The sequence below is a fragment of the Anomaloglossus baeobatrachus genome, chromosome 3 (genome assembly GCF_048569485.1).
Source record: "Anomaloglossus baeobatrachus isolate aAnoBae1 chromosome 3, aAnoBae1.hap1, whole genome shotgun sequence".
NCBI classification, from domain to species: domain Eukaryota; kingdom Metazoa; phylum Chordata; class Amphibia; order Anura; family Aromobatidae; genus Anomaloglossus; species Anomaloglossus baeobatrachus.
In genome coordinates, this window is record NC_134355.1 from 222883944 (window position 1) to 222907022 (window position 23079).

Below are 23079 nucleotides of genomic sequence, written 5' to 3' on the forward strand. Positions count from 1 at the left end.
GGTTTCTTTTTGGATCACACCTAAAAGATCCATTCTCCCATTTATTATTTTAGGTCAAAAAGAGAAGTAAAATATGTTTTAATGGAAAGCTGAAATTTTTTCCTAAAAATAAAACTAAAATATTAAGTAAACAATTCCATACTCTTATGAGCCACACTCAAGGCTGCTTTACACCAGACAATCTATCGTGCGATAGATCGTCGGGGTCACGGTTTTTGTGACGCACATCCGGCATCGCTGGTGATGCCGGCCTGTGTGACACCTCCTAGCGACGCAGTATCGCTCACAAATCGTGAGTCGTGTACTGCTCGCTAGGTTCCATAATATCGTTTAATTTAGTTGATCATCGTTTCCGTGGTAGCACACGCCGCTCCGTGTCACACCACGGGAACGATGAGCAGCTCACCTGCCTCCCGTGGCCGCCGCCGGCTCTATGTGGAAGGAAGGAGGTGGGCGGGATGTTTACATCCTGCTCATCTCCGCCCCTCCGCTTCTATTGGCCGGCGGCCGTGTGACGTCGCTGTGACGCCGAACGTCCCTCCCACTCCAGGAAGTGGACGTTCGCCGCCCACAGCGTGGTCGCACGAGAGGTAAGTATGTGTGACGGGGGTTTCTGACTTTGTGCGACACGGGCAGCGATTTGCCCGTGACGCAAAAAGGACGGGGGCGGGTACGATCGATTGTCAAATCGCACAATCGGTCGTACCATGTAAAGCAGCCTTCAGATTCTCCTTTTTCTCTAAAAAGATGAGGGAAAATGAATATCTTAGGGTTCTAATAATAATTAACAAAGTTAAATCTCCTTCATCTAGGCATATTCACATCTACTATTATACACATACTTCTTCCCATGCAGTAATGCTTTTTCACAAATACTTCCTATATATTTCTTACTTGATTCATTTGGTTGTCCACTGTCAGATGTACAGATGCTACCTGTTGGTAATCTCTAGGTGATTAGATGGCCTCCTTCCTCTCATTACCAATACTCCTCAGGAAATTGTGATAAAATGCAACATGTTTTGATGATATTTCTTTAACAAATGAAAACATGTAGACACACTCTTACTGACCAGAAGCGTCTATTGAAGAAGCAACTGTCAATCAAACGTACTGACAGTTCATGTTTTCTGATGAAAAGTTAAATAGCATTTTCATAATGTTTATTATTTTCTTTTTATCCTTCTTGACAGACTTTTCCAACGTCTAGAATCAAAATTGAAAGAAATATCCAAAATAGCTGGCGATATAACTCAGAGTGTGTGTTTGTCTCAAGGAATAGAGAGAAAAGCTGTTATTCAACACATTCGCAGCATGTACAAGGTTGATTTAAGTGCAAGCCGACATTGGCAAGAACTTGTTCAGCAAATGACTCATGACAGGTAAGTAAATAGTTAGCAATAGTTGTTAACACTACATCCATTTACATTACTAGAGGGATGTACTTACAGCACAATAGTAAATGACTGGCATAGGCACAGAAGCTGTGGCCACATCATGGTGAGCAGTTGTCAGCTGTATATTACAGCATTGACTAGGCCTTGAGATGATTACAGTCCCAGTGCTAAAATTTAAGGGCCTTTGTCAGCACAGAATGACTGTTTAAACCAAGTACAAGCGCTCAGTGCATCATGGTGCTGCCAAACATTTAAGTGCACCTTCCCACCTGCTTGTTTTCTTTCTATCTCCACCCCCTTCCTCTTCTTTGACTGACAGCTCTGGCTTCATAGAGCCTGAGAAGGGCAGAGGTAGATGGAAAACAACCAGGTAGGAAGATTTATATAAATGTTTGGCCATGCCTTGAAATATTGAGCGCCTTAAGGCTATGTGCGCACATTGCAGATTTGGTACTGAAATTTTCGGCATCAAATCTGCACCTACTGGCAGAAAAATGCACCAAATAACGCTTGTGTATTTGGTGCATTTTTGTGCCATGCATTTTTCTTAATGAAATCATGGGTGGAAGGGCTAAAAACTCACCAACTATTGACATGCTAGAGTATTTTTTCCAGCACCCATGACAGCACCACGAGATAGAGGGGAATACGCCCATCAAAGACAGGAAACCTACAGGATAAAAAAGGGAGGTACCTCTCTCGGCATCAGTTGGTTTCCTGTGCTTGAACAGGGAACCTACTGGATAGCAGTTCAAGTTGGTCCTAAAAGGCCGAAGGCCAAGAAAGTTATACCAAGCCCTAACCAGTCAGATTTGCCAGAGACACGGGTCCTGCTGCGGCCAGCAGAGGTGCTCAGTAGTCGCCACAGCAGGCCCACGGGGGCGATCCCTGTGTGTGAGTGCATGCGGCACCATCTTGTGAATGACAGGCTGTCACCACTTACCGTCGGACTTACCCAGCTCTGGTCAGTCGAATCAGGCAGCAGCACAGGCCCTGCTGCGGCCGACGCAGGTGTCCTGGAAGCACCACAGTAAGTCCCTGAGGGCTTCTCCTGTGTGCAGGCATGTGCAACGGCGCCATCTTGGGGCAACCACTGCTGTGCGTCCTGGCCTGTGCATGCGTGGGCAGCATCCTGGAGAGCGGGCCCTGATGACGCTGCGCGCCAGTTACGTCTCAACCCGTAAGTCGGGTGGACAGGAGGAGGTATGCTGGAGGGGGCTGTTAATTGCTACTGGGATGGTGGTGAGACCACAGGAGTAGCGGTAAGCTCCAGTCTGACCCCTCCAGCAGGCTGGATGAAGAACAGCAGCCTTTGCCTGTACTACAGGCCATCCCTATCAGAAGTGGCAGCAGAGGAGATCCAGCAGCCACTCCAGAATTGTCGGGCAGCAGAGCCGCAGCTCCAGCAGACCTGATGAATGAGAAGCCTCAGAGGAGACTTATTGGGAGACATGATTGCTCCTCCTGATCCAGTGCCGTCTCTTTACATCTGAGTGGTAAGTGATCTTCGTCCAAGCTTACTTTGTAAAAAGAGATTTTTTTTGTGTTTTTTTTCTTGTCTCTTTCTAAGAATCTAAGACCCTAGAGCATGGGTCCCCAACTCCAGTCCTCGAGGGCCGCCATCAGTGCATGTTTTCAGGATTTCCTTAGTATTGCACATGTGATAATTTAATCACCTGCACAGTTGATGATTCCAACACCCATGCAATGCTAAGGAAATCCTGAAAACATGCACTGTTGGCGGCCCTCGAGAACTGGAGTTGGGGAACCCTGCCCTAGAGCCATAATTGTGGCAGAGGTCAAAAGTTCCCTAAAGTCCCTGGCAAATGGAGGAGAGGATGGACTTAAAGGTCCAAGTGGTTTGCCCCTGTCTCGGAGGTGTCAGACAGATCCAAGGGGCAGTGCACATCCTCGGATTTTCTTCTTCCACAACTTCTCATAGGGTCGCAGGGGGACAATGGTGTTTCCTTATAGAAGATATGGGCAATCTTAGGTTGGATCCACCGTGGGCATTTCTGACAGAAAGCCCACCAGGTTGTTATATTTGAGGGCCTAGAAAAAAAAAGAAACAACACTCCTTTCTGGTTAAAGTACAGGCCCTGTTAATAAAAAACAACAACAAAAAAAACCCCAACAAAACCCTGATAAGAAGAGCTGCATTCCGGCAGTCTTTAAGAGGAAATATCCCTTTAAGGAAGCCTCCAGTTCATTCTGAGACAAGGCTCCTAAGCTAGATGTTAAAAATGCTAAAGCATTGAAAACAATTTCTTTGCCATTTGAGGATATGGGGACTTTGAGGGAACCTCTAGACAGAGAAGCTGACCACTTCCTCAAAAATGTCTGGGAGTTCTCAGTAGGGGCTTTGAGACCAGCCATTGCAACTACCTGCGCGTCAAGGTCCGTGTCAGTTTGGATTGACCAACACGATGATCAGCTAAAGCTACTTTCACACATCAGTTTATTTGCATCAGGCACAATCCGGCTTGTGCCTGATGCAATGGATCTGTCTCAGATTGTGTAAAAACTGATGCGACGGATCCAGCAAAAAACTGTTTTGTTTTTTTTTGCTTTCTTTTTCATGCCGAGAGAGAGAGAGATCCCATCATCACTGCATGCACCCCGGCACTACCACCCCCATCATCACCGCACACACCCCGGCATTACCTCACCCATCATCACCGCACACACCCCGACACTTCCACCCCCGACACTATCGCCCGCATCATCACCGCACACATCCCGGCACTACCGCTCCCATCATCACCGCACACACCGGCACTAGCGTACCCATCATCACAACACACACCCCGGTATTACCGACCCCATCATCCCCGCACACACCCAGGCACTACCGCACCCATCATCAATGAACACACCGGCACTACCGCCCTCATCTTCCCCGCACACACCCAGGCACTACCTCCCCGATCATCATCACTGCACACACCCCGGCAGTACCGCCCCCATCATCACCACACACACTCCGGCACTACCGCCCCCATCATCACCGCACACACGCAGGCACTACCGCACCCATCATCACCGCAAACACCCCCGCAATACCACACCCATCATCACCGCAAACACCTTAGCACTACCGCCCCCATCATCCCCGCACACACCCCGGCATTACTACCCCCATCATCCCCGCACACACCCAGGCACTACCGCCCCCATCAACCCCACACACACCCAGGCACTACTACCCTCATCATCACCGCACACACCCCGGCACTATCATCCCCATCATCACCGCACACACGCAGACACTACCGCCCCCATCAACCCCACACACACCCAGGCACTACTGCCCTCATTATCACCACACACACCCCGGCACTACCGTCCCCATCATCACCGCACACACGCAGGCACTACCGCACCCATCATCACTGCAAACACCCCCGCACTACCACACCCATCATCACCACAAACACCCCAGCACTACCACACTCATCATCACCGCACACACCCAGGCACTACCGCACCTATCATCAATGCATACACCGGCACTACCACCCCCATCATCACTGCACACGCCCCGACACTACCGCCCCCATCATCCCCGCACACACCCCGGCATTACCACCCCCATCATCACCGCACACACCCCGGCACTACCACACCCATCATCACCGCACACACCCCGACACTACCGTCCTCATCATCATCGCACACAATCTGGCACTTCCACCTCCGACACTACCGCCCCCATCATCACCGCACACATCCCAGCACTACCGCCCTCATCATCACCACACACACCCCGGTATTACCGACCCCATCATCCCTGCACACACCCAGGCACTACCGCACCCATCATCAATGAACACACCGGCGCTACCGCCCCCATCATCCCCGCACACACCCAGGCACTACTGCCCTCATCATCACCGCACACACCCCCGCACTACCTTACCCATCATCACCGCAGACACCCCGACAGTATCGCCCCCATCATCATCGCACACATCCAGGCACTACCTCACCTATCATGAATGCACACACTGGCACTACCGTCCCCATCATCCCCGCACACACCCAGGCACTACCTCCCCGATCATCATCACTGCACACACCCCGGCAGTACCGCCCCCATCATCACCGCACACACCCCGACACTACCGCCCCCATCATCCCCGCACACACCCAGGCACTACCTCCCCGATCATCATCACTGCACACACCCCGGCAGTACCGCCCCCATCATCACCGCACACACCCCGGAACTACCGCCCCCATCATCACCACACACATGCAGGCACTACCGCACCCATCATCACTGCGCACGCCCCGACACTACCGCCCCCATCATCCCCGCACACACCCTGGCATTACCACCCCCATCATCCCCGCACACACACCGACACTACCACCCCCATCATCCCCGCACACACCCAGGCATTACTGCCCCCATCATCCCCACACACACCCAGGCACTACTGCCCTCATTATCACCGCACACACCCCGGCACTACCGTCCCCATCATCACCGCACACACGCAGGCACTACCGCACCCATCATTACCGCAAACACCCCCGCACTACCACACCCATCATCACCGCAAACACCCCAGCACTACCACACTCATCATCACCGCACACACCCAGGCACTACCGCACCTATCATCACTGCACATGCCCCGACACTACCGCCCCCATCATCCCCGCACACACCCCGGCATTACTACCCCCATCATCACCGCACACACCCCGGCACTACCACACCCATCATCACCGCACACACCCCGACACTACCGTCCCCATCATCATCGCACACATCCTGGCACTTCCACCCCCGACACTACCGCCCCCATCATCACCGCACACATCCCGGCACTACCGCCCCCATCATCACCACACACACCCCGGTATTACTGACCGCATCATCCCCGCACACAACCAGGCACTACCGCACCCATCATCAATGAACACACCGGCACTACCACCCCCATCATCCCCGCACGCACATTGACACTACCACCCCCATTCATCCCCGCACACACCCAGGCACTACTGCCCCCATCATCCCCGCACACCCCCAGGCACTACTGCCCTTATCATCACCGCACACACTCCGGCACTACCTTACCCATCATCACCGCAGACACCCCGACACTACCGCCCCCATAATCATCGCACACATCCAGGCACTACCTCACCTATCATCAATGCACACACCGGCACTACCGTCCCCATCATCCCCGCACAAACCCAGGCACTACCTCCCCGATCATCATCACTGCACACACCCCGGCAGTACCGCCCCCATCATCACAGCACACACCCCGACACTACCGCCCCCATCATCCCCGCACACACCCAGGCACTACCTCCCCGATCATCATCACTGCACACACCCCGGCAGTACCGCCCCGATCATCATCACCGCACACACCCCGGAACTACCGCCCCCATCATCACCACACACATGCAGGCACTACCGCAACGATCATCACCGTAGACACCGGCACTACCGCACCCATCATCACCGCACACACCCCGGCACTACTGCCCCCATCATCTCCGCACACACCCCGGCACTACCGCCCCCCCTCATCCCCGCACACACACCGGCACTACCGCCCCCATCATCCCCGCACACACACCGGCACTACCACCCCCATCATACCCGCACATACCCAGGCACTACTGCCCCATCATCACCGCACACACCCCGACACTACCGCCCCCATCATCATCGCACACATCCTGGCACTTCCACCCCCGACACTACCGCCCCCATCATCACCGCACACATCCCGGCACTACCGCCCCCATCATCACCACACACACCCCGGTATTACCGACCCCATCATCCCCGCACACACCCAGGCACTACCGCACCCATCATCAATGAACACACCGGCACTACCACCCCCATCATCCCCGCACGCACATTGACACTACCACCCCCATTCATCCCCGCACACACCCAGGCACTACCGCCCCCATCATCACCGCACACACTCCGGCACTACCTTACCCATCATCACCGCAGACACCCCGACACTACCGCCCCCATAATCATCGCACACATCCAGGCACTACCTCACCTATCATCAATGCACACACCGGCACTACCGTCCCCATCATCCCCGCACAAACCCAGGCACTACCTCCCCGATCATCATCACTGCACACACCCCAGCAGTACCGCCCCCATCATCACAGCACACACCCCGACACTACCGCCCCCATCATCCCCGCACACACCCAGGCACTACCTCCCCGATCATCATCACTGCACACACCCCGGCAGTACCGCCCCCATCATCACCGCACACACCCCGGAACTACCGCCCCCATCATCACCACACACACGCAGGCACTACCGCACCCATCATCAGCGTAGACACCGGCACTACCGCACCCATCATCACCGCACACACCCCGGCACTACCGCCCCCATCATCTCCGCACACACCCCGGCACTACCGCCCCCCTCATCCCCGCACACACACCGGCACTACTGCCCCCATCATCCCCGCACACACACCGGCACTACCACCCCCATCATACCCGCACATACCCAGGCACTACTGCCCCATCATCACCGCACACACCTCGGCACTACCGCACCTATCATCACCGCACACACCCCGACACTACCGCACACATTATAACCGCACACACCCAGGCACTACCGCCCCTATCACCGCACACACGCAGGCACTTCCACCGCTATCATCACCGCACACACCGGCATTACCTGAGTGACGTCCCCGCTGACAGCGCGACTCACTTCAGTTGCTGCGTGGAGCTCACAGGAGTGGCGGTGTTTTACGGCCGTTCCTGTCAGCTTCATGTAGCAAAGCTGAAAGCGTTGCGGGACCTTGTGTGGATTACGTTGGAACTGGAGGTGTATTTAGGGGTTAATAAAGTGGTCAATGAGGGTGTTTTTTGTCTTTTTTTTTCAAATAAACGTTTTTTTGGGTGTATGTGTTTATTTACTTTCACTTACAGGTTAATCATTTCTGGTGTCTCATAGACGCCTGCCATGATTAACCTAGGACTTAGTGGCAGCTATGGGCTGCCATTAACTCCTTATTACCTTGATTGTCACCGCACCAGGGCAATTCGGGATGAGCCTGGGTAGAGTCCCGGGACTATCGCATCTAATGGATGCTGCAATTTCGGGTGGCTGCAAGCTGCTATTATTAGGCTGGGGGCCCAATAACTATTGGTCTCCTCATCCTGAGAATATCGGCCCTCAGCTGTCTGCTTTATTCATGGCTGTATGTTAAAACTGGGGGGACCGCATGCTGTTTTTAAAAATTATTTATTTGAAAAATAAAAAAAGCTGCATGGGGTCAATTTTATTTTGATACACAGCAAAGATAAGCATAAGGCTGGGGGCTGCAGCAGCCTATAGCCGCATGCTTTTATCTGTGCTGGGTATCATAGTATGTGGGGACCCTATGCCTTTTTTTTATTTATTAATTTTTACAACACGATAGGGATACATACAGCATGGGCAATTGCAAGCAGTCAGACATGCTGTCACACAGGGTGGGGGCGAGTTCTGACTGCAACCAATCATAGATGCTGACACTGCTGGAGGGCGTGTATATGCATGAGGTTAAAGAGTGGCCCTGGAAGTAGTGTGGAAGCCGCCTGGAGACTGGTAAGTATAACCTTCTAACACCTCAAAGTTCGTTATTAGAGTCCCCTTAGACTCATATGGGGATCGGCGTTCAGGCAAATATCTGGGATCACTTCCGGACTCGAACCGGGTTTGTTTTTTTATTTCCTAGTTGGACCCACCAATCCCAGATGTCTGCGGGTTTGCCCATCACTACTTATTGCACTTTGAATTTTATCTTCTAGTAGACTGAATTAAAATGGGAAGACAGATCTTTGAAACTCGTATTTCTTTACCTTTTTTTGAAAGTTTAATTATGTATGATTCAATCAAATAGCTCATTCATTGCCTCCAAGACAACCTGTTTCTCATATCCTCTATAACTCAATCTAGGACAATTCCAGTGACTGCTCTAACAAAAACGTGTTTATTGTTAATACATCTAAGGCAACCTAATTGTCCTTAAAGGGAAGGTGCCGCCCAGAAATGCTTTCAACAGTTGAAAAAATGTGAACAGTTAATGTTTTATTTTTTAAAAAAAAAGTATTTGTTTTAAGTGGAGTAAATTATGAAAAATAATGTAAAAGTTGCTGAAATTTGCCATGAAAACCTGGTGTACAACTGATTTACATTATGACTCCAGTTAATGTGCGTGGAATCTGCTCACATATGTGTCAGGTCACTCCTCTCCTTCCTTCTGGTCATTTGCAAAAGGACAAGAGATAGTGAAGTGATGGATCACAGTGCAGAGCCATTTTGCTGGTGACTGCAATGTCATACTGCGATATCGACAGTGTGACTGTGGACAGTGTGATTAAGGATGGCTGGCAGCACAATTTCTGTTAGTTGGTGCTCTCAATGTATCATTCTTTGGGGTTAGATACACAGAGTGTAGCACACGCTGGGATTAGATACAGGGCTCAGTGGAGTGTATCTCATTGGATGTAATCCACGCTTCATCCACTTCTATGGTAGCAGTGGTGTAATGTGTCCTGTCCACTTCTATTGAAGCACTTGTGTAATGTGTGACACCACTTCGTCCACATTTGTGGGAGTAGTGGTGTAATGTGGGACACCATTCCATTCACTTTTATGGGAGCAGTGGTGTAATGTGACCAGGGCCGGATTAAGGTTGGTGGGGGCCCCTGGGCAGAAAATCTGGTGGGGGCCCCATAACGTTAACATTTTTAGCCATAACAGTAAAGCGCGAACTGTAGCATTTAGATATAAATCCAATGAACATTTATCTTATCCTGTTCTGCCACATTCAGATTTACAGTACTACAATACAGACACAGTCCAGGATCACTCACAGCTGTCCACTTACACACAGAAAGATCAAGGATCGCGCTGTTCCCTGCCGCCATCGGTGGCCCCTTGACACGATCACGGGAAGTCGATGGTTGCTATGGTAGCGGCGGGCCATGTAATGACCCCTGTTGCTATCATGACATATTTTCTGTCACAGTCGATAGAGCGCCGACTCACACAGGAATGCTGTATTTCTGCTAATCAGAGCTGTACAGCTCTGATCAACAGGGATGCACAAGCGATCAGACTGCTGATCCTTATAGCTCTCAAGGGGACAAGTAAAATAAATACAAAATGTAAAAAAATAAATAAAAAGTTCAAATCATGCCTCATTCGCCCCACTGAAAATAAAACAGTTAAAAAAAATATACACATATTTGATATCTCAGAGTTCAGAAGTGCCCGATCAATAAAAATATAAAATCAATTAATCAGATCGGTAAATGGTGTAGCGAGAAAAAAATCCAAATGCCAAAATTATGTTTTTGGGTCGCCACAAAATTTTTAAAAAGATCCAATAACGGGCGATCAAAAAGTAGCAACTTCAAAAAAATTGTATAATTGAAAACACCAGCTCAAGATGCAAAAATATTAGGAGTCACTGAGCCTCACATCCCAAAAAATTAGAACACTACGGGTTTCAAAAAATTGCACCAAAAGCACATTTTTTTTTTTAACAAACTTCTGAATTTTTTTAACCCCTTAGATAAAAGTAAGAGTATACCTGTTTGGTATCTATGAACTCGGCATCATACTGACATGGTAGTTTTACAATATAGTGAACATGGTGAATAAAATAACCCAAAAACAATCGTGCAATTGCACTTTTTTTGCAATTTTATCGCACTTGGATTTTTTTCCCTGTTTCCTAGTACAATATATGGTAAAACTGATGATTTCACTCAAAAGTACAATTTGTCACACAAAAAATAAATAAAAAATAAAATTATATGGCAAGATTGATGGAAAAATAAAAAAAGTCACGGCTCTCAGAAGAAGGGGAGAAAAAAACAAAAAAAAAACGGAAAATCGGGGTGAAGGAGTTAAATTTTGAGTACTATAATACTATGACAAAATTTTATGAAGTCAATATGAATAACAAAACTGATAGCTGTCAGTGAATGGCACTCAGCAATATGTCTGGCACATGTACATGGAAAGAACACATTAAACTCCGGGGGGCATCATTTTACTGCAAGGGGTGTATGTAATTATACTCCAGGAGGCGTTTATATCACAATAAGGTAGTGTATGAATATACTCAAAAAGGGGATAATGATTATAGTCAAAGGGATGGGGGACATTATTCTATGATTATACTCCACTCTAGGGAGGGGGCTTTATTTTATGATTATACTCCATTAGTGAGGTGTTTTACTCTATTATATTCCAGGGGAAGGGGGGGCATTATTTTATGATTGCTCTCCAGGTGAGGGGAGTGTTATCCTATGATTATACTCCAGTGGGGGAGGGGGCATTATTATATGATTACAATCTAGTGGGGGAGGGGGCATTATTGTATGATTACAATCTAGTGGGGGAGGGAGCATTATCATATGATTACAATCTAGTGGGGGAGGGGGCATTATTATATGATTATAATCTAGGGAAGGGGCTTACATTCTGATTATATGAAAAGGGAATAGTGTAATTAAGGAGGTGTAGGTAGGTTTAAACAATGATGGGTGGCAGTGACTATACTGCAATATGTAGCTCCTATGTAGGTCGTTCATACACACTTCACCTCTTGCAGTAAAATGACCCCCCCCCCCCCATGTCCCTGTCTCCACCTTTCATGCACAGCTATATGCAGTTATTCCCCCTTACTGATTGCTCTGTTGTGGAGTTACTTGGAGAGCACTGTAGCCTCCTCTACACCCCCCTCCCCCTGCCCTGCTGAGTGTCCTTACTCTCACAGCTGACATCGTCCTTCTATCACAGCCTGCATCTCTCATGGACGGTGCAGGCTCTAGCTGCATCCACAGCAGCAGAATGGCTGGTGACACATCAGAGACGATGAATTTCCCGCCCCCACAATCCTCTCGGGCAGATAGCAGCGGCAGAGAGGAAACTGAAAATCAAAATGACATCTGTCTCCCTGCACCGCCCCCCTCTGGAGCCTGGCGGACGGCACACTGTGCAACTGCACTACTCACATATAGATAAAGCCAGCTATGATCATGGGGGCCACCAACACAGGGAGCCGAAGACAGCTGGTGGTGGGGGCCCCCTTGGAGGCTCTTGTGGTGGGGGCCCCTGGGCGGCAGCCCCGCCTGCCCTGCCTATAATCCGGCCCTGAATGTGACCCACACTCCATCCACTTCTTTCGGAACAGTGTTGTAATGTGGTCCCTGTACCATCCACTTCTATGGGAGCAGCAAAATAGTGTAACACTACTTTGTACACTTCTATGGGAGCATTGGTGTAATTTATGACCCCTCTCTATCCACTTCTATGAGAGCAGGGGTGTAATGTGTAATATGTGCTGAGATTAGATACGTCTCTGAGTTGTATCACACATGATTAGCATGAGATAAATGGCTCTGGGTTGTTTGACAGATGATGGGCATTAGATACATGTCTCTATGGGGTATCACAGGTAATGAGCATTAGATACACTACTCTGGGGGGTATCACAGATGATGGGCATTAGATACATGGTTCTGGTGGGATCACAGATGATTAGTATAAGATACACGGCTCTACTATGTCAGGGTAAGCCTTCTGACATAGTAGAGCTGAGTCAGTGTTAAGAGCACAGATTGTGATGATTAGACTGCTCTGCTCTGAACATTTTGATGGCAGCAACAGTGTATAGTGATTATCAGATTTTGTATTGTGCTACTTATGTCAGGCTGCTGATCACCGCTCCACATTATCCCTTCTGTCACACTTGTATCCTGGCACCCATACCTCCCAACCATCCAGGATATAGCGGGACAGTCCCGATTTTATATCTCAGTCCCGATCTCACGCCCGGGAGCTCTGTATCCTGCAGTGCAGTGAGAAGCAGCTGCCACGCCCCCGCACTCTGCCGACCACGCCCCCTCCAGATGCTGGCCACAATCTCTGGATGCCTTCCATGGCATCTATGCTGCTGGCCATGCCCCTTTGCTGTCATCCACGCCCCCTCTCAATGTGGACACACACACTCCTTGGATGCCTTCCTTGTCTTCTCCTGCTGCTCGCTCAATGCTGGCCACTCCCCCTTTGCCTGCCCCTTCTACCCAGGGATCCTCACGTGACCGGCTCATCTCCACAGTGGCTGCTTCAAAAGGTAAGTGCACCAGCAGCAGGGAGAGAGCAGTGTGGGGAGGGGAGAGGAGGAGGAGGAGAGAGTCCAGCACTTGTGTCTTCTCAGGTCCCCCTGCACCTGCAATAGAAAAAGCAGACACAGAGGGGACTCAGAGAAAGCACCCAGAGGAGCCCTCAGTGCCCCCCCCAGTGCTGCCATCCTGTGCCCTCAGTGCCCCCCAGTGCTGCCATCCTGTGCCCTCAGTGCCCCCCCGTATTGCCAGCCTGTGCCCTTAGTGCCCCCCAGTGCTGCCATCCTGTGCCCTCAGTGCCCCCACAGTGCTGCCAGCCTGTACTCTCAGTGCCCCACCAGCCTGTGCCCTCAACGTTCCCCAGCACCACTCCAGCCTGTACCCTCAGCGCCCCGCCAGCCTGTGCCCTCAGTGCCCCCACAGTGCTGCCAGCCTGTGCTCTCAGTGCCCCACCAGCCTGTGCCCTCAGCGCTCCCCAGCACCACGCCAGCCTGGACCCTCAGTGCCCCACCAGCGTGTGCCCTCAGTGCCCCCCCAGTGCTGCCAGCCTGTGCCCTCAGCGCCCCCCGTGCTGCCAGCCTGTGCCCTTAGTGCCCCCTAGTGCTGCCAGCCTGTGCCCTCAGTGCCCCCACAGTACTGCCAGCCTGTGCTCAGTGCCCCGCTAGCCTGTGCCCTCAGTGCTCCCCAGCACCACGCCAGCCTGTACCCTCAGTACCCCACCAGTGTGTGCCCTTAGTGCCCCCCGAGTGCTGCCAGCCTGTGTCCTTAGTGCCCCCCAGTGCTGCCAGCCTGCTCCCTCAGTGCCCCCACAGTGCTGCCAACCTGTGCCCTCAGTGCCCCACCAGCCTGTGCCCTCAGTGCCCCCCAGCACCACGACAGCCTGTACCCTCAGCGCCCCGCCAGTCTGTGCCCTCAGTGCTCCCCCGGTGCTGCCAGCCTGTGCTCTGTGCCCCGCCAGCCTGTGCCCTCAGTGCCCCCCAGCACCACGACAGCCTGTACCCTCAGCGCCCCGCCAGGGTGTGCCCTCAGTGCCCCCCCGTGCTGCCAGCCTGTGCCCTCAGCGCCCTTTGTGCTGCCAGCCTGTGCCCTTAGTGCCCCCCAGTGCTGCCAGCCTGTGCCCTCAGTGCCTCGGCAGCCTGTGCCCTGAACGCCGTCAGCACCACGCCAGACTGTGCCCTCAGCACCCTGCCAGCCTGTGCCCTGAGCGCCCCCTGTGCTGCCAGCCTGTGTCCTCAGTGCCCCCCAGTGCTGCAAGCCTGTGCCCTCAGTGCCCACCAATGCTGCCAGCCAGTGTGCTCAGCGCCCTCCTCCCCAGTGCTGCCAGCCTGTGCCCTCAGCGCCCCACCAGCCTGTGCCCTCAGTGCTCCCCCAGTGCTGCCAGCCTGTGCCCTCAGTGACCCCCTCAGCACCACGCCAGCCTGTACCCTCAGCGCCCCACCAGCCTGTGCCCTCAGTGCCCCCCAGTGCTGCAAGCCTGTGCCCTCAGCGCCCTCCAGCACCACGCCAGACTGTACCCTCAGCACCCCACCAGCCTGTGCCCTCAGCGCCCCCCAGCATTACATCAGCCTGTGCCCTCAGTGCCCTGCCAGCCTGTGCCCTCAGTGCCCCCCAGTGCTGCCATCCTGTGCCCTGAGTGCCTTCAGCACCACGCCAGCCTGTGCCCTCAGCACCCTGCCAGCCTGTGCCCTCAGTGCCCCCCAGTGCTGCCAGCCTGTGCCCTCAGTGCCTCGGCAGCCTGTGCCCTGAACGCCGTCAGCACCACGCCAGACTGTGCCCTCAGCACCCTGCCAGCCTGTGCCCTGAGCGCCCCCTGTGCTGCCAGCCTGTGCCTTCAGTGACCCCCAGTGCTGCAAGCCTGTGCCCTCAGTGCCCACCAATGCTGCCAGCCAGTGTGCTCAGCGCCCTCCTCCCCAGTGCTGCCAGCCTGTTCTTTCAGCACCCCACCAGCCTGTGCCCTCAGTGCTCCCCCAGTGCTGCCAGCCTGTGCCCTCAGTGACCCCCTCAGCACCACGCCAGCCTGTACCCTCAGCGCCCCACCAGCCTGTGCCCTCAGTGCCCCCCAGTGCTGCAAGCCTGTGCCCTCAGCGCCCTCCAGCACCACGCCAGACTGTACCCTCAGCACCCCACCAGCCTGTGCCCTCAGCGCCCCCCAGCATTACATCAGCCTGTGCCCTCAGTGCCCTGCCAGCCTGTGCCCTCAGTGCCCCCCAGTGCTGCCATCCTGTGCCCTGAGTGCCTTCAGCACCACGCCAGCCTGTGCCCTCAGCACCCTGCCAGCCTGTGCCCTCAGTGCCCCCCAGTGTTGCCAGCCTCTGCCCTCAGCTCCCCGCCAGCCTGTGCCCTCAGCGCCACCCAGCACCATGCCAGCCTGTGCCCTCAGTGCCCCCCTGCAGTGCTGCCAGGCTGTGCCCTCAGTGCCCCCCTGCAGTGCTGCCAGCCTGTGCCCTCAGCGCCCCCCTGCAGTGCTGCCAGCCTGTGCCCTCAGCACGCCCCCGCAGTGCTGCTAGCTTATGCCCTCAGCGTCTTCCAGCACTGTCAGCCTGTGCGCTGAGCATCCCTAGGGCCAGTATGTATGCCCCACAGGCCACCACTGTCAATATGTAGGCTCCACAGGCCCTAGTAATGTGTGTGCCCCCTACAGACCCCAGTAATGTATATGCCACTTACAGCCTTAAGTAAAGTGTGTGCCCCCGCTGACCCCAGTAATGTGTATGCCCCTAGTAATGTGTATGCCCCCCACGGACCCCAGTAATGTGTATGCCACCCAAGTAACATGGATGCCCCCAGTGATGTCTATGCACCCTAAGTAATGTGTATATCCTCTGGTGACCCCAGTAACATATATGCCCCACCCAGTGCTGTTTATGCCCCCTGTGCTGTATTTGACCCCAGCCATCACGCAGTGCGCCCTGCAAAGCCACATACCCTGGAGGAGCTGGACGAAGACAAGCGGGGGAGGTGAGTGAGGCTGCTGCCGGCTTCCCCATATTAATACATCTAATGTGTCTGTATGTATGATGTGTGTATGACTGTGTATAGATTTACGTCTGTTGATGTGAATTTTTCTTCAAATATATATATATATACCGTATTTTTTGGACTATAAGACACACCGGACTATAAGACGCACCCTTGTTTTAGAGGAGGAAAAAATAGAAAAAAAAATAAAATTAAAGTAAAAGAATGTGGTCATGACACACAGTTATTTTACTGCTGACAGTGTTATTGAGGTAATAATATCCCCAAATTCTGTCCTCATATCCCCTATTCTGGGTACCTTCCAGGTAGATATGGCCCCCATTGTGGAATATGTATGTTCCCCATCATTATATGTGTGATCCTCCAATCTGGTGTGTGTGTGTGTGTGTGTGTGTGTGTGTGTGTGTATAGTTATATTTTGTGTGTATATAGCTATATTGTGTGTGTGTGTATATATAGTTATAGTGTGTGTGTGTGTGTGTATATAGAGTTATATACTGTGTGTGTGTGTATATAGTTATATACTGTGTGTTTGTGTGTGTGTATATATATATATATATCTATATATATATACATATAGTCATTTACTGTGTGTGTGTGTGTGTGTGTGTGTGTGCATATATATATATATATATATATATATATATATATATATATATATATATATGTATATATGATCCAACCCCATCCAGGTGTACAGTAATGCCTTTATACTATATTATTTATTGCCTTACTTGTACTGATGTGCTGATCACCATGCTTCAGTTTGGTCCTGGCATTACAAACAAAGTCTCCCATATCTTAAGGACCTGCAGTGATGTAATGAAGAGGCAGGGCACTGTGCTGGTCTGGCCCACCCCTCTTCATTACATCATTGCAGGTCCTGCTGTTACGAGAGACTTCGTTTCTAGTGCAGAGTAGAGTTGAGCGCGGTTCGAGGTTCTCCAGTTCTAGGCTCGAGTGATTTTGGGGCCTGTTCTAGATCGAACTAGAACTCGAGCTTTTTGCAAAAGCTCGATAGTTCTAGAAACGTTCGATAATGGTTCTAGCAGCAAAAAAACAGCTAATTCCTAGCTGGCTTTCCGCTGTAATAGTGTAAGTCACTCTGTGACTCACACTATTATGAAATTTCAGTGTATAGTGTGCGGGAACAGCGCCTTCAGATCACTGCTGTTTGTATAATGGCGATCGCCATTTTTTTTTCCCTTGTCTTCCTTCCCTAAGCGCGCGCGTGTAGTGGGGAGGGCCAGCATGTCAGCCAATCCCAGACACACACACAGCTAAGTGTACTTTTAGCCAGAGAAGCAACGGCATGTGTGATAGGATGTCCATGTCACATGTCCCTGCATTATAAAACCGGACATTTTCCTCCAGCACGCCATTATCTGCCTTCTGCGTCCTTGGTGTCAGACATCACTGGGGCAGCTCCGTCCTAAATCCTATCGCCGATACAGCTGTATGCGCTCCATCCACAGCGCTGGACAGCTTAGGGAGAGCACTTTCTATCAGTCCTTTTAAGGGCTCGTACCGGCAGGGTCAGAGCCATAGGTGACAGGTCCTGAAAACAGAGACAGCGTCTGTGTAGCTAAGGTCAGGGATTTCGTCGCTGCATTTCCCCATTAGGAGGGAATAGAAAGACAGGCTTCCATTCCTCTACCCAGAGCCCCACAACCCTGGCACTGTACCCTCCTGTCCTCTGCACACTCCAACTCATTATAACTAAGCCGTTATATTAGCAAACACTCAGTGTACCTAGTGGCATTCTAAACGTGGCTATTGGACTTTTGTCTAGTCCCACTAGTGCAAAGATATTTGCAGCATGTCTGCCTGCATTGCACACTCAAACTCATTATAACTAAGCCATTATACTAGCAAACACTCAGTGTACCTAGTGGCATCCTAAACGTGGCTATTGGACTTTGCTATAGTCCCACTAGTGCAAAGATATTTGCAGCACGTCTGCCTGCATTGCACACTCAAACTCATTGTTACTAAGCCATTATACTAGCAAACACTCAGTGTACCTAGTGGCATTCTAAACGTGGCTATTGGACTTTTGTCTAGTCCCACTAGTGCAAAGATATTTGCAGCACGTCTGCCTGCATTGCACACTCCAACTCATTATAAGTAAGCCATTATACTAGCAAACACTCAGTGTACCTAGTGGCATACAAGAAGTGGCTGTTGTACTCCATTAGTGCCCCACTGGTGCAAATCTATGTGCAGCACCTCTGCATGACACCCTCCTGCTCTGTTTTTAATAAGCTATAATGATAGCAAAAAATACTGCCATTTAGTGGCATCATAGAACTGGCTGTTGTATTCCATTAGTGCCCCACTGGTGCCAAGCTATTTCTAGCACCTCTGCATGACACCCTCCTGCTCTGTTTTTAATAAGCTATAATGATAGCAAAAAATACTGCCATTTAGTGGCATCATAGAACTGGCTGTTGTACTCCATTAGTGCCCCACTGGTGCAAATCTATGTGCAGCACCTTTGCATGACACCCTCCTGCTCTGTTTTTAATAAGCTATAATGATAGCAAAAAATACTGCCATTTAGTGGCATCATAGAACTGGCTGTTGTATTCCATTAGTGCCCCACTGGTGCCAAGCTATTTCTAGCACCTCTGCATGACACCCTCCTGCTCTGTTTTTAATAAGCTATAATGATAGCAAAAAATACTGCCATTTAGTGGCATCATAGAACTGGCTGTTGTATTCCATTAGTGCCCCACTGGTGCCAAGCTATTTCTAGCACCTCTGCATGACACCCTCCTGCTCTGTTTTTAATAAGCTATAATGATAGCAAAAAATACTGCCATTTAGTGGCATCATAGAACTGGCTGTTGTATTCCATTAGTGCCCCACTGGTGCCAAGCTATTTCTAGCACCTCTGCATGACACCCTCCTGCTCTGTTTTTAATAAGCTATAATGCTAGCAAAAAATACTGCCATTTAGTGGCATCATAGAACTGGCTGTTGGACTCCTTTATTGTGCCACTTGTGCCAAGCAATCTCAAGCACCTCTGCATTCTACCCTCATGCACATTTAGCTATGCTAATTTTATAGCAAACTCAGGGAATTCCTTGCTGCATTTGATCATTAGGAGGGATAGAAAGTGAGGCTTCTTTTACTGTCCTGGTACCCACAGAACACGGCCACTGTACCCATCTGTCCACTTTTGCCACGTTATTTAATTTGCACAAAGAGCTGACTCTTTTTCTGCCTTCCTAAAATTGTCTGGAATACTAAGTTAGTGTTCCTTTGCTGCCAAGCAAGGTACAACACATGTGCATTCTACACTCCTTTCCATTTCTGGAATGCAATTATTAACTGCAGGTAGTCCAGGCAATCTGTGACGAAGGTGCAGGCGTGGATATATTGTAGCCTGCATCCAATGATGGTTCTCTCGATGTCTGACAGCTCAACAATACGTTCTGTTTCCACTTCCAACACAAGTGATGACCTGCCAATCACACTCCCTGTTGCGGGTTAACCCCATTACGACCGCGTTACGTTTTAAAACGGCACTAAAAAAGGGTACTTATTCCTTTCTGCCGTTTTAAAACGGCGGTCGGAAAAAAGGGTCTAGCGCCCCCCAGAGTCAGAAAATTTCCGGGGTCTCAGCTGCCGGGGGTAGCTGAGACCCTGGAGATCATGATTCGGGCCGGTTTTTCCGGTCCCCGCTCACCTGATGACCGGTATACACCGTATACCGATCATCAAGTTATAGTAAATGACCGCGCCGGTAAAAAATCATTTATCTCCCATCTGGCATGATCAAACATGCCAGATGGGAGATAAATCTTTTTCCCGGTTCCCTCCGGTCCCCTCGGTATCCCCAAAGTGCCCCCCCCGACCCCCAACCCCCTCCCGAAAATCCAAGATGGCCGCGCGCATCGGAGAGCACAGCAGCGCGCCGGCCGCATTTACAGTGTTCCTATGGTTTCTGTCGTATGTGCCATAACACATACGACAGAAACCTGCTCCCTAGGCCCTGCCGGGTCCCCCCCTACCCCCCCCTGGTGTCCCCCGGTGTCATACATACCGGAGCGCTGATCCCCCGCGGCCCCCTCCTCCTTCTCTGCAGACTCCGGTCACATGTGCCGAGCAGATGACAGCTTCCTGTGTTCAGGACGCTGGCTGCTGCTCAGCACTGTGCAGCTGTGACCCGGGGAGGGTGGGTGCAGCTTTTTGCACCCACTCTCCTCAAATGGAGGGTCTGCCCTCCTAGAAAATGGGGGATACGTTCCCTGAACGTGTCCCCCATATTCTAGAAGGTCCAGAGGCGACGTGGGACATCCAAATGGATTATAGTGGATTTTTTTTTTTTCTTTTCAATAAATTGGTCAATCAGGGAATGTTTTGGGGAGTGTTTTTTCAAATAAATTTTTTTTTGTTGTCAATTTTTTTTCTTATTACTGTCAATTAGTTATGTCGGGTATCTGATAGACGCCGTGACATAACTAATTGCTGGGCTTGATGCCAGGTGACATTACACACCTGGTATCAACCCCATTCATTACCCCGTTAGCCAACGCACCAGGGCGCGGGATGAGCTGGGGCGAAGCGCCAGAATTGGCGCATCTAATGGATGCGCCACTTCTGGGGCGGCTGCGGCCTGCTATTTTTAGGCTGGGAAGAGTCCAATAACCATGGCTCTTCCCATCCTGAAAATACCAGACCCCAGCTGTCAGCTTCACCTTGGCTGGTGATCTAATTTGGGGGGACCCCACGTTTGTTTTTTTTTTTAATTATTTATTTATAAATAATTAAAAAAAAAAAACAGCTTGGGGAGCCCTCCAAATTGATCACCAGACAAGATGAAGCTGTCAGCTGTGGTTTGCAGGCTACAGCTGTCTGCTTTACCCTAGCTGGCTATCAAAAATAGGGGGGACCCCACGTCATTTATTTTAATTTTTTTTTTTTTTTTTTGGGCTAAATACAAGGCTAGGCATCCTTTAGTGTCACATGAAAGGCACTAAAGGGCGCCAGCTTAGAATATGCAGGGGGTGGGACGTTATATATGTTTGACATCTATCCATTCATCCATTGTAGCATTTTACGCTGTGTGCCCACAATCAGGGTTTGCAGCGTTTTGGGCGCAGAGTGTTTTCCCTGCGTCCATAACGCTGCGTTGTGCAGTAGAAGCACAGTGGCAGGATTTTTAGAAATCCCGTGCCCACTGTGTTTCTTTTCTCCGCAGCATAAACCGACCTGTGGCGCAGCTTCCCGAGCCTCAGCATGTCAATTTATGCTGCGGAGATGAGTGTTCTTTGCAGGTAGAATAAAACTAAAGTCCACAGCAGCCTGAACCCAAATCGTGGGCATGGGCAGCTGCGTTCTCCCGTGGACAACACTCACATTTCTGCAGGAGGCTGACACTGTGTACTAGACGCCGTGTCGCTGGATCATGGCCACATAGCCTAAAGGCTACTTTACACGCTGCGATATCGGTCCCGATATCGCTAGTGTGGGTACCCGCCCCCATCTGTTGTGCGACACGGGCAAATCGCTGCCCGTGCCGCACAACATCGCGCAGACGCATCACACATACTTACCTGCCCGGCGACGTCGCTGTGACCGGCGAACCGCCTCCTTTCTAAGGGGGCGGTCCGTGTGGCGTCACAGTGACGTCACTGAGCGGCCGCCCAATAGAAGCGGAGGGGCGGAGATGAGTGGCCGGAACATCCCGCCCACCTTCTTCCTTCCTCATAGCGGCCGGGAGGCAGGTAAGGAGAGGTTCCTCGTTCCTGCGGCGTCACACATAGCGATGTGTGCTGCCGCAGGAGCGACGAACTACATCGTTACTGCTGCAGTAACGATAATCGAGAATGGACCCCCATGTCACCGATGAGCGATTTTGCACGTTTTTGCAACGATGCAAAATCGCTCATCGGTGTCACACGCAGCAACATCGCTAATGCGGCCGGATGTGCGTCACCAATTCCGTGACCCTAACGACTCCGCATTAGCGATGTCGCAGCGTGTAAAGCCCCCTTAACAGTGAGAAATTTGTTGCTACAGCAACATTTTTGTGAAGTACCTGTGGATTCAAAATGCTTACTATACTCCTGAATAAAATCCTTGAGGGGTCCAGTTTCCAAAATGAGGTCACTTGTGGGGGGTTTCTGATGTATAGGTACCCAAGGGGCCCTGCTAATGTGACATGGTGCGCGCAATTTACTTCAACTTTTCCAAAATTCAAATGGTGCTCCTTCCATTCCAAGCCCTCCCATTTATCCAAACAAAGGTTTTTGGCCACATGTGGGGTATCCCTGCGCTCACAAGAAATTAGATAACAACCTGTGGGGTACACGTTTTGTTGTTGCCTCTTGAAAAAGTGAAAAATGTGTCGCTAAATCAACATTTTTGTGAAAAAAATGAAAATTTCAATATGGCAACCTAAGCTTATCAAATTCTGTGAAGTATTCGTGGATTCAAAATGCTCAATATACACCTAGATTAAAGCCTTGAGGGGTCTTATTTCCAGAATGGGGTCACTTGTGGGGGACCTCCACTGCTTAGGCACCTCAG

General features: G+C 50.9%; 1 protein-coding gene across 6 annotated transcripts in view; it reads left to right on the forward strand.

Moving 5' to 3' along the window:
- LYST (lysosomal trafficking regulator) overlaps positions 1-23079 on the forward strand; it is a 1763279-nt gene that overhangs the window by 1039759 nt on the left and 700441 nt on the right. For all 6 annotated transcript variants that reach the window (XR_012751618.1, XM_075339737.1, XM_075339736.1 and 3 more), the window contains exon 33: positions 1194-1382. Coding sequence is in view for 5 of the 6 variants with exons in the window: in XM_075339737.1 (XP_075195852.1) it covers positions 1194-1382 (189 nt within the window). In the remaining variant the exon portion in view is untranslated. The remainder of the gene's footprint in view (positions 1-1193; positions 1383-23079) is intronic.